This window comes from Panthera uncia, chromosome E1 (genome assembly GCF_023721935.1).
Source record: "Panthera uncia isolate 11264 chromosome E1, Puncia_PCG_1.0, whole genome shotgun sequence".
NCBI classification, from domain to species: Eukaryota; Metazoa; Chordata; class Mammalia; order Carnivora; family Felidae; genus Panthera; species Panthera uncia.
This window is the reverse complement of record NC_064814.1, coordinates 8,999,711-9,011,841: the sequence shown is the minus strand read 5'-3', so window position 1 is coordinate 9,011,841 and position 12,131 is coordinate 8,999,711. Positions and strand designations below refer to the sequence as shown.

The 12,131-nt window shown below is 49.1% G+C and overlaps 1 protein-coding gene across 2 annotated transcripts in view; it reads right to left on the bottom strand.

Annotated features, from left to right (window-relative positions):
* Nucleotides 1–11,834, bottom strand: part of SOCS7 (suppressor of cytokine signaling 7) — a 32,655-nt gene extending 20,821 nt beyond the window's left edge. The window contains exons 1-4 of one of the 2 annotated variants that reach the window (XM_049637498.1): nt 10,683–11,834; nt 3,903–3,967; nt 642–746; nt 92–193 (exon numbers count right to left, since the gene is read on the bottom strand). In XM_049637498.1, the coding sequence (XP_049493455.1) occupies nt 92–193; nt 642–746; nt 3,903–3,967; nt 10,683–11,647 (1,237 nt within the window). In that variant the 5' untranslated portion in view covers nt 11,648–11,834. The remainder of the gene's footprint in view (nt 1–91; nt 194–641; nt 747–3,902; nt 3,968–10,682) is intronic. The other variant, XM_049637499.1, reaches the window with a different exon arrangement.
* Nucleotides 11,835–12,131: the final 297 nt, after the last annotated feature.

The following is a 12,131-nucleotide window of genomic DNA, read 5'->3' as shown; positions in this document are numbered from 1 at the left end:
TTACTTCCATAAATAGACTTCTCCCATCCTTCAAGAGTACGTCACTTGGTACTCCCAACTTTTACAAGGCTTGCCTCTAAGCTAAGCTAACCTGGGGCATGGGGTGGAGGAGGCGGAGGTAGGGGGAAAGACTGCAGGGAAGACCCCATCGGAGCCACAAGGACAGATGTAGGCAGCGTCCCACTGATATCATCTAGAAGAGAGAACAGAAGCAAGAGGTTCAGAAATATGAGCACAGATGAGTGAGGTGAAGCACAGGAGAGGGAGAAGGATCATCAGGCTGCCCTCTGGAGCAAGATGGCCTGACCTTCACCCTGGCTTTTTGCACAGAGGGCAACAATCATCTTAACCTGGTTTCCTCTGTCGAAAGCAGAAAAGTAAGGATATCCCTAGAGCAGTCTACAAGCAGTAGATTCGGGGCCAGATAAATACAGATCTAATCAACACATGGACAGCAAATGTTACAGCATGCAGATAAGACACCCATTTAACTGCTCAGGGAGATGACAAGGGACAGGGAATATTTGGGTCATTATTAGAAGCTCAGGAGCTTGTTTGCTCCTTCTGGAAAAGAACAACAGGTCCCTAAAACTCACCCCCTCCCACTAAAGCAAGAAGGCAGAGAAGGTCAGAGACCATACCTAGGAGGCTGAGGCTTCTTCTCGGAGGAGGGGGGGGAGTTGGAGGGTGTGGAGAGGTCAGGCCCCGCTGAGAGATGTCCACGTCCACAAGCGACACAGTTTCACCTGAGGGATTCACGGAGCAAGCATGTTATGGAAGCACCTTGCCTGAAGCCGAGGCCGGAAGCGAAAAAAGGTAAAGGGCAAGCAAGAAAGGCTCGAGGTCCTCAGCTGTCAAAATCCCCAAAACCTAACGTTTCCCAGAGCTGGAATCACTCCCAAACACCTGAGCAGTCCATTTTAAATTCTATCATTTCTTTGCCCTGTTAAAGGTCAAGGATTCTTTAGGACAAAAACACGGGATTGACAGTAGAAAGGCCAACTAATTGTGGCTGCACCACTATGTAACCTTGAACGAGGGCTCTTTATTCAAATAGAGCCCACACCATTTATTTTTACAGACATGTATACCAATTTCTGCCTGAGGGAGCAAGGCAAGGAGCTTGTTAGAGGTCCAAATGGACATGGAAAGCAAGTGCCAGAAAAACATGAGAACAGCATGGTAAACTGAATCCAGATAAATGTCCCAATGTGAGCTCCAACTTCTTCTTAAATGGCTTTCCATATCTAGATTTTCCAGAATATTCACTCATAAGAGAACCAATCATTTCAGCTATCAACTAGCTCCTAACAAGCTGAGGCTACAAAGGCTGAAAAGTGCATTTACAATCTAAATGATGAATTACTTCCACAGTCAGCAAATCAGCTAAGCTCGATAGGAGCCTGATGGGGGTTGGCACATGGTTTCCCTTACTTCCAGCATAAGTTCTGTTCTCTGCTATATACACTCCTTCTTGCCACCCAACCCCATCTACCCTCTCTCCACTTCAGTCACCAGAGGGTAAAGGGTATTTTATTAACAAAGGCTGACAGCCAAATTTTGGTAGGTCTGACCTACGGGGCAGAATTTAAGATTTCTCTAATTTGGCCCTTAGGGTGTTATTTCCAACAATTTTTTTTTTTTCTCATTTGGGAGGCTGAACCCTTCAGCTAGAATTTTATTATTTCCCAGTTAAGAAAAATGAGGTAACCAGTATCTCCAAAAGGCCAAGAGCTGGGCTTTCAGAATCTAATACATGGTTTTTCACAAAGGTCTTGAGCACTAATTAAGATAAGCAGAAAAGCTCTGCAAGGGGCAGCTGGCTGGCTCAGTTGGTGGAGCATGTGACTCTTGATCTCAGGGTTGTGAGTTCAAGCCCCATGTTGGGTGTTGTGCTTACTTTTTAAAAAAAGAAAGAAAGAAAGAGGGGCTCCTGGGTGGCTCAGTTGGTTGAGCATCCGACTCTTGATTTCAGCTCAGGTCACGATCTCATGTTTTGTGATACCCCCAACCCCCGCGCTGGGCTCTGCATGGACAGCACAGAGCCTGCTTGGGATTCTCGCTCTCCCTCTCTCTTTGCCCCTCCCCTGCTCACATGCACATGTGTTTTCTCTCTCTCTCTCTCAAAATAAATAAACATTTAGAAAGAAAGGAAGAAAAGAAAAAAGAAAAGCTGGGTTAAACATCATCAGTGGAGGGGTGCCTGGGTGGCTCAGTCAGTTAAGCATCCGACCTCAGCTCAGGTCATGATCTCACGGTTCATGGGTTCAAGCCCCATGTCGGACTCTGTGCTGATGGCTCAGAGCCTGGAGCCTGCTTTGCATTGTCTCCTTCTCTCTGCCCCTCCCCCACTCACGCTCTGTCTCTGCCTCTCAAAAATGAGTAAAAGGTAAAGAAAAAAATTTTTTAAGTTGTTAAACGTCATCAGAAGTTCTTGGAAGCAGGAACCAAAATCATCACATGGCTTAGTAACTGAGAGCCGAGCAGCCCAGAGTAACACAGTAAGCCCAGACAAGCATGTTTACTGAAGGGCCAGAGGTCTGGACGGTAGATATAGCATTTATATAAAATGTGTAATTCAAGAGAGATAAGGCTGGAGTTTTGTTTGTTTTTTTTTTTTTAATTTCTTTTTTAACACTGATTTATTTTTGAGAGACAGGGTGAGACAGACCATGGGTGGGGGAGGGGAAGAGAGAGAGGGAGACACAGAACCCGAAACAGGCTCCAGGCTCCAAGCCGTCAGCACAGAGCCGACGTGGAGCTCAAACTCACGAACCGTGAGATCATGACCTGAGCCGAAGTCGGATGCTCAACTGACTGAGCCACCCAGGCGCCCCAATAAGGCTGTTTAAAAAACAGGAATACCAAACCTTAAAGTACAAATGTAGATAGATGTTCCTTGCTTTAAAGAGGCAACACTGATTAACGAGAAAAACATGCTGCTACAAGATACGAATCTTTAATTCTGGGCTTGGGGTAAGAACAGTGGCCTCCTTCTCCACCTGTGCCTATTACAGACACCAGCACACTTGTTCTGGCAACTTGGGGCACTCCATGCAGTCATGGGGGTCCCACTAGCTTGCTTCTGGAAATGTCCATTCCTAAATCATAATTCTTCCAGGCATCTTTTTGAGGGATACCATCTCCAAAAGAGTTTGAAATCAGGCCTTTCTGGTTAGTCCGCACTGAGGAGTACTCAGTTCCTGAGACTTCAGGCAGCGTGCTAAAGACTTTCTCGACAGCTTACTCAAGCAGGAGCTCTGTATGGGACTGATGTAACAAAAAGGCTCCCTATCTGAACAAGCTCCCCCACTAAAGAGAAGGCAGTTACCCAGAGAGATTCAGCCACTCTCCTACTTGAGCAACTGTGTTCCCTGCTGCAAGAGGAAAGACTTAAATTAGACGTGATGAAGAATTCTAACAGCTGCAAGAACTCCTGGCCCCTAAAATGGGTAAGACAAGAGTTCACGTAATCCCCTTTGCCCAAAGTCCTTAAAAATAGACCAGATAATCGTGGATCATGTTTATTAGAGAATCCATGAACTCCCAGGGACAGGAATTGTACGCCTTCTAGAGAGTCCTTTATGCACTGTGAGCCTATAAATTTGCAATTCCTACTTTTAATTTATATGTGATGACCCTGAACTAAGCACTGCATAACTGCCAGGGCCACCTAATTACCAGTAAGCAGTCTCTATCTCAAACAATAAAGCATCCAAAGTCAAGAACACATTCCACACCATAAAAATAGCCTCACCCCAAACCCAGCGGGTATGGAATGAAGACAGTAACTGTAGACACGCCTGAAGCTCCCGCGTGATGCATCTGCAGGTGTTTCCTGACAGGTCTCAGAACACTTCTGCTTTCAGATGTCAGAAGAAAAAGAAAGAGATCACCCTTACCTGTGAACAGCGGGCTGAAGGAGACCGGAGAAAAGGCACTTTGAGTTCTTGTCAACCTGGGTTTCCTAGGGGGTGAGAAAGCACACAGAGAGAGAATAATGGAGGGTGGGGGGAAATGAACACACATGCATTTAAATCACTACAACACTCAATTCCAGAGGCACTGAAAAACAAAAAGCAAATCCTGGTCACTGTCAGCCACACTTTTGTAATAAAGCCTAACATTTAAAGGGGGAGAATGAAACAAGGCAATTTCTAAACAGCTTTGGCTACAAAATTCAGCCTACAAAGCAATGAGAAATCCCTTTGGATGTCTCCACACCCAGCGTATTACAAGAGTAAAACACCTTGGGTGGTAATTAGCAAGTCCATTTCTAGAGGAGGGAAGTCAGAGGCAGGGTTGATTTTCACAAGGAAGCAAGAAAAAGGCTCTTGACCTGAACAGGTGCCATCTCAGAGCAAAAGTTTTCCCTGTGGCCCTGCCCCAACATGCAGGAGGCCCCCCAGGGAAGCAGGAAAGAGACCTGGCCTTGAGAAGAGCACTACAACAAGCACAAATGTCCCCGAGCTGTGGGGCAGAGCTACCAGCTAACAAGGGGGTGCCCTCGGGTCAGGGGCTCTGCCTGGCACCCAAAGAAATGGCCCCTTCCCCTCCCTGAGCTGCCCGTCACACAGCTCCCCCCAGGGCTTCTGGATGCTGCTCCAGGGACCCTGCTGGAAAACCCTGGGACAAGAGGCACCAAAGGTAACTTCACTTTGTACCAATTTCAACTGGCTTTTCAGGAAGAAATGAAAGAAATCCAAAAGACTCTGACAAAGACTTTCTGGAAAGAAATGTACTAAGCTCAAAAAACTCCCCTCAGGATGACTGAATTGACGACAAGGGAAAGAACTTGCCGAAATGATAAAAATATGCTATATCTGGACTGTGGCAGAGGTTATGTGACTGAATACACTTGTCAAAATTAATAGAACGAGACGCCTAAAAAAGGTGAATTTTAGATGGCCATAAATTACACCTCAACAAATCAGACTTTAAAAAAAAAAAAAAAATCCCATGAACTGAGTGCCTGCCTCTAGGCCTTACACCTGGCTCACCTTCCAAAATTAACTCTACCCAAAGGACTAAATAAAACTTCAAATGCACCATAGAGGAGAAGCATAGGAAGTCCAAAATAGAAACCCTACTTAAAATTATTTGACTTCGGAAGATCTTTGCGCGTTTGTTTTAGCACAGATGCCCAAGCTTCTCAAGACTCACTTCAAACAAAATTTCAAAAGCGTCTCGTGAAGACCTTCCTCAGAAACAGCCAAGACGCTGGATTCTTATCTCACACTCCCCTGCATCTTCTTCCGTGCTGAGGCTTCTCATCTGATGATGGCGCGCACCGCGCCTGCCCCACCCAAGGCGCGCACAGGAGAGATGGCCGCATCCAAACGAGACACAGCCAGCCACACATGGTCCTCTGTTTGTACAAGTTGCTCATGACAAGCTGCAGCTTAGTTCCAACACTCCAGAGGGCTGCAATGGAAAGTTAATTTCCACTGGACATGAACTTTGAGACTGAAGAGCTTCCAAGCTGATTTTTATGTGATAACTTGTGGGTCCAACGTTAAACTCAGCAAGTAGAAACCTACAGCACTGGCCTCTCAAAGGGTTCGCACCTCAGCCATTTGGCCGTTTGCCTCTTTTCAAAGGAAGCTGCATTACTCTGCCATCTGCCCGTGCTGGGGACGCGCCTCTTCAGTGCCAAGCACTGAAGAACGGCAGTACCCAAATGCCCACATCTTGCGGGGGCCTTCTCACTCCAGCTCATCTTCTCCCCCACCCCCGGCATTGTGAAGGAGAAAACCATAGTTTCTAGGATCTAGAAAAAGAAATACGTATGAATCTGAACACAGCCAGAGCCAGTTGAGACACCTGGGATGGCTTATTCTGGCAAATAAGGGGGCCGCAGGGCTGGAAAAGCTTGAAGAGGGAGAAGGTTTAGGAGGCTGAAAGGCTAATAATAAAAATGAGTGCTTCCTTCTTTCTTTGGGTGGAAACGGTCTAACTAACAGTCTAAGGCAGTTTCTGTCTCAGGGATCCTGAGAGCATTCTAATGGCAGTCATTCATGAAAAGACCAATCTAGACAACTATAAAAAACAAAGCAAGGGAACGATTAGCATAAAATTGAGGATGGTGGTTATGCGGGGGGAGGGAAGAGATGTAATCAGGAAGCAACACACAGGGGTCTTCAAAGATACTGATAACATTCTATTTGCTGAGCTTAGCGGTGGGTACCCAAGTATGCAATTCATTATTATTATAGTACATGCATTTTATGTGTCTTTTGTATATATGAAGCATTTAAAATGGGAAAAGCCCGTCTAAGCTGGATGTGCTGTTTTTGGAAAGCAACACAAATGATTCAGGTCCAGTAACATTTTTAACTAAACCCTTCTATACTACATTCCTGTGTTATTTGCTTCCTCCCCAGCTCACCCTGATAAGCATTAGGGTGTCAAGTTAAGTCATCATAACTTTGCCAGTGGGCCACTTGCATCTTAGCAGCAGAAAGACTTGAGGGGTAGGGTGGGGTAGGATTTGGTGGGCTATACCTCAGGTGGCAGAAAAGCACAGGGGCAGCAGAAGACCTTAGGCAAAGGTCTTCTTTGGGGCTAGCAGTCCTTTGTGTCAGCTACGCATGGCTTGTGCTACAGAAAACAAAGAGAAGGCCTCTGTCCATTTCCACTCTGCAAATTACTAATTGTACAGCAACAGATCCGTGGGATAAAATGAGTTAAAAGCATTAGGCTAGATGGGGCCGACAACACATTGATAAAACCACTGGCCACTTCTCAAATTCCCTGAAACCTAAAATATGAACAACGCAAGAATAATGTCCTCCCTCTCTTGTCCATGAATCCCCTCCACTGGTGTCCTAAGACTCCAACATGTCCTTTTCTACAGTAACTCCCAAACTAGGATGTCCAAATTTCAGGTTTTGTGGCCACAATTTACCTCTGCCCCTGCTAAAGCACACAGTGCCAAGTCAGCCAGCCTGTGCCATTTCCAACACGTCATAAGCCAGTGTCTGTTCATGTGCTACAGGCACAAAAACCATGTGTTCATTTTTACTTCCAATACACAGACATCTGTGCAGCAAGGTCAGATCCAAAACTCCATCATAAACCAAGAACCTATGGAGGGAACTTCCAGGGGGAAAGCCAAGAGACGTAGTCCAAGATCTAAAACCTTAGAATATTAGCGGGGAAAATGTCAAGGAGTGAAAGACATGGGTCCAAGTGGACAGAGATTTCTGAAGCTAGGTTGCTCATTCTGAAAGAGAGATGCCAACCACAGCCGCTTGGTGAAAAATAGTTGAAAAGATCAACGGAGTATTGACCCAAAACCCAAACATAAAGTCAGAACTTCCTCAGCACACACCATAAAATCATTTTGCTCTCAGCATGTCATGTTATTTCTCAGAAAGACCCCCTTAGACCCGAAGACCCAAGGAAACAGAAAAGGCTTTCCAATGTCTCCTCACATCTCAGGTCTGTCCACGACAGCAGGGCCCCAAACTGATGCCAAGGCAGGCTGCCTCTCTTTCCAGAACCGTATCTTTTTTCCAAACAAATAGACAGCAAACCACTACATAACCGTTCTCCATTTTTCCACCTCACAACTCTCAAAACTGCCAGTAATAGCCTCAACCGTTAACTCACAAAAGACAAACCTTGAAAAATGAACAAGGTACCCATTTCCAACCATGTGTGTATTCCGTGATGATTTGAAAAGGTTAGAGCGAATGCTACTCTTTACCAAATACAAAGGAAGACAATCAGCTCAACATATGTGAAACAGACAAGGGAACTTCACTGGTTTTCCTGAAATAGCAATTCTATATCACACCAAGGCCCACAGGCATCAAGCCCAGCTCTTTGAATTCCAACATATGTGTGTTACAAGGCCTCGCCCAGTTCTCCAGAACAGAAACCTGATTAGTTGCTGGGCCCATTTCTTCCTTCACTTGAAAAGAGTTCTCTAAGCTAATTCATACGAGACTTAAGACTCAGTATATCCAGGCAGGTCCACTCAGCAGACTCTAAAGAACCTAAAAGGAACTAAAGGTTTGTTTCATGTTAAAATATGGAAACTCTTAAGGCTTATAAAATGACTATAGGAAGTACTTCCTAGCAACAGCTGTGGGAAAGGTAGGTGTGAAGAAGGGCACAGAGAATCATACCCAGAGGTTACTGAAAAGCCCCAAATGATACAGCAGAGACCGCAGAGACTCATAAGTAACTCCAACCAACAATAAGGAGGGAGGCATATACCTTCTGGCAAAAGACTGACATTTCTCACGGCCTCCAGGTCCCTACCAATCAAAACAAGAGAACAAACTAAAATTCCAAACTCATCCTTCTTCCCAACAGGGCGGACTTACTTAGGAGGTGCAGATCCATAGAAATCACACAACTACCCTGGCCAGACTTACCAAGTTTCTCACAGCTGCGAGGCTGCCAACAAGACTGGCACGTAGTAAGCTGTGGAAAAGCTAACAAGCAAATCTAACGGCACCAAATCCTAAGCATTAGGAAAAAAAAAAAAACTACCAGTTCGATCTTATTACTTCTCCAAAGGCACAAAATATTCCATCTCAATTTCTCTTGTCTTCAGTCTGTTCCTACAGGGACAGGGACAAGACAAGAATCACTCCCATTTTACAGATGGAAAAAAAGAGGAAGCATGAAGACGACAAAATTGGCCTACATTCCCCAGCTGATGTTGGAGTTGGAAGGGGAATCCAGATGTTCCTGTTGTTCTCTGTACAACATGCTGCCTCCTAATAGCAGTCAACCAACTGTTCATACACAAATACCTAGCTCTTCTCCAATTCATCAGAAAAAGCCCTTGGACCAAAAAATGTAATTCTCCAGTGCCCTGAACTAAGCTTCTTTGCAGAGCTCCAGCCCAATTTGCTCTGCAGCAGAAATCTGTATTGTGCTTAGTGTGAGGGCTGGTAACAGAGCAGCCAATGACCATTAAATTCTGCTTCCAAAGGCAAAAAACCGTATAATGTTATATGCCTTTTCCTCTTCCTAATCTATTAGACGTAGCAGCCAATTTCACGCCACACCTCATATTTGGCGTCTCTGGAATCTTAGACCAAGTCCTGGTCAATATGGAACAAAGACAAGACAAACCGCAAGAAAATTAGCAGTCTATCCTATGTCATTACCCACAGCTTCAATCCTGCCCTCCCCCAACCTGATGAAAATTTCACCTATGCTGGTAAGTGGAACATCGAATGCAGAGCCTACTACAAAAAAAGCTGTTCCGGCAGCCACACATTTTTCAAGACCTGAGCTCCCAGCCTAAGTTCATTGGGAAGCAAATGCAGAAATACAGGTCTACCTGAGGAGGCAACACACATCAACCTACTGATTTCTTTAGGCAGTCTGGGTTTGGTCTGATCCCCAAGATGAGCCCCGGCACAGCTGGTCAAAAAGGGCAGCAAAGTCAAAACTGGCCCCACACTTTCCTCCTGGGGTACCCGAACTCCGGTGAAAGGACAAGTCCATGGATGAGTGGTTCCCAGTCCAGGTCATACTTCAGGGTCAAGTGGGAAACTCTGCAGAAATTCAAAATTCTTGGGCCCTCAGACAGACTGATCTTTGCCCAAAGTTCTCCCACGTGATTGTGGTGCACAGTCAAGTTCTCAAATTTATGGGTCTACCCGTTCTTCAGCCTTGGGTTGTGGTTGCCCGTGTGTCTCAAGAATCCATCATATGAGCTGCACCAAAACCAATTCCAATCTTTGTAAGAACCCACTCGGCAGTGCAAACCACAATGGCAGTTACCGCAAGTCCCACTTCTCGAGACAAAAGTTGACAGCTTTCTAAACCCATATGCACACCCAACACTGGTTGCCACAGTGCTGTCCGTCCTTCAGAAATGCAGAGGAAAAAAAAAAAATCAACATCTAAGTCTGGAATTTTCATCACTTGGCCTAGAACTCAGGCACCCATGTCTATACCTTACACTTAGAATACTCACATGGGCTTGAGAGCAAACTATTTTCTATTCTCACAATGTGTCCGCACACAGGCTTGAGATACCAAGTACATCGAAGGGACCCCCTCAGGAAAACATTAAAATTTTGAGTAGAGGGGCACCTGGCTGGCCCGGTAGGAAAAGTGGGCCGCTCCTGATCTCAGGGTTTGTGAGTTCCAGCCACACGTTGGGTGTAGAGATAACTTAAATAAATAAAACTTTAAATAAAAAATAAATTTGGAACAGAGATGCCCAAACAATTGCTGGCCTACAACTGCACAAGTATGTCACATCATTTGTATGACTGAGTGTGAAAACGGTGGGGGTGCTGGTGCACGGAAAGAATAGTAAGCAAGGTGGTTACAACACCAACTTTTTGCCCCAAAGACCAATCATTTCCAGCAACCTCCCTACCAAGAGTAATGGTAGACAGACACCTTGGAAAACTTTAAAATCCAGGCCAGGGTGGGGGTGGGGGGCTGGTTTCAAATCATCTCCCAACAGGAGAGACGCTAACCAGCTGAGGAGTGTCACCGGAGTGGACCCTTGGAATGAAAGCTGTTCCCACAATTAGAGCTCTGACCTTATGGGCGAGGTCACCACCTTTAGCCCCAAGTCTCTGCCTCTTTAGGAAAAGCACATCGTTAAGAATGGTAAGGATCTTGTTCGCAGAATGAAAGGGAAATGAAACAAGAAAAGAAGTTTGTCGGCCAGCCCCCCCCCCAACCAGTCTCACCTCCCCGCGTCCAGCTCCCGGCCCGAGGAGCCTCCCATGTCCGTCAGGCTCGCAGCTGAAGCAGCCAGCTCTCCAGAAGGCCTCTTGCCGGCCCCATCCCCACCTCCGGAGCCGCCGTTGCAGCTCTTCGTGCGAAAGAGGCGACTGAGACGGATTTTGAGGGAGCCCTTCCGAGAAGGGCCCGCGAGTGGCCGGAGGGGCCCGGGAGGAGGCGGGGGCGGGGGCGGTTGCTGCTGCTCCCCTCTACTGAAGCGCCCTGGGGGGACCAAGTCCTGCATCGGGAAGGGCACCGGGGGCAATTCAGGACCCGGGGGTTGCAGCAGAAGCCGGCCTCCCCCTCCTCCTCCGCGGCCCGGGCTGCTGAGCTCCTCTTCCGAGCAGCTGTTCGTCTCCAGGCTCTCGGCCTCCGACTCCAAGCCTTCCAAGACCAGCAGCGCGTCGCTCGTTTCCGTGGGGTCCTCCCCGGCCTGCGGGGCGGCAGCAGGGGGCTGGGGCTGCGGAGGGGGCGGCTGCGGGGGGCACGGGCACGGGCAGCAACCCGCACCGACCGTCTTGACCCCCGGCCCCGCCGGCTGCCCGAGCCCCAGAGCCGCCAACTGCGCCTCCAGTCCAGCCGCCGGGCCCCAGGTCCGCTCGAGCGCCAACCCCGGCGGCAGGGCCTTGGGGTCCAGGGCACAGCGGTGCCGGGGACACAGCAGTTCTGAGGGTCCCGGCTCTGGGGCCGCCTCCGCGTCCTCCTCCTCCGGCGGCCGACCCACGTTGCGGAACACCATCAGCTGCGGCGGCCGGGAGCCCCGCGGACCGGGCCGCGCGAGGAAGGGTGGCGGCGGGGGGCCATGGCCCGGGGGCGGCGGCGGCGGGCCTGGCTCGGGGGCCGCCTCTCCATAGCCGAGCAGGCGGCTCAGGACGCGGTACGAAGCGGCCGCCGCCGCCGCCTCGCCATCCCGGAGCTCGGCCCCCTGCATCGGGGAGAGGGAGGGAGGGCGGGCGGCTGGGAGCCGGGCTGGGGTGGGGACTAGGCCGGGCCCCGCCGGAGCCCCGCCCGCCGCGGCCCCCGGAGCGACAGCGCTAACGGCCGCCGCGGCCTCTGCCTCATAGAGGGGGGCGGGGGGCGCGCGGAGCCCAGCGCGAGCCCAGGCCGCGCGCCGCCGCCGCCACCGCCGCCGCCGCCGAGGACCGCCCCCGGATGGCGTCACTTCCGGGAGGCTATGACCACGCCCCCTCCCCCAGGGCGTGCTCGCGCCTGCCTCCACGGAGCGTGACGTGAAGTGCGGCCTGGGCCGCTATTGGCCGTGGGCTGCTTCTCGCCTGGCCGTTGGTCCCCTGCCCCGACCCTTGCTTTTTACTTCCCGGGCGCTGAGGCCAAAGCCGCCCCTCCCCTGTACGGTCGAGGGGCCCTGGAAAGCCGGGTTTAGCCCTGGCCGAGAGCCGCTGGCCTTGGGAGGACCT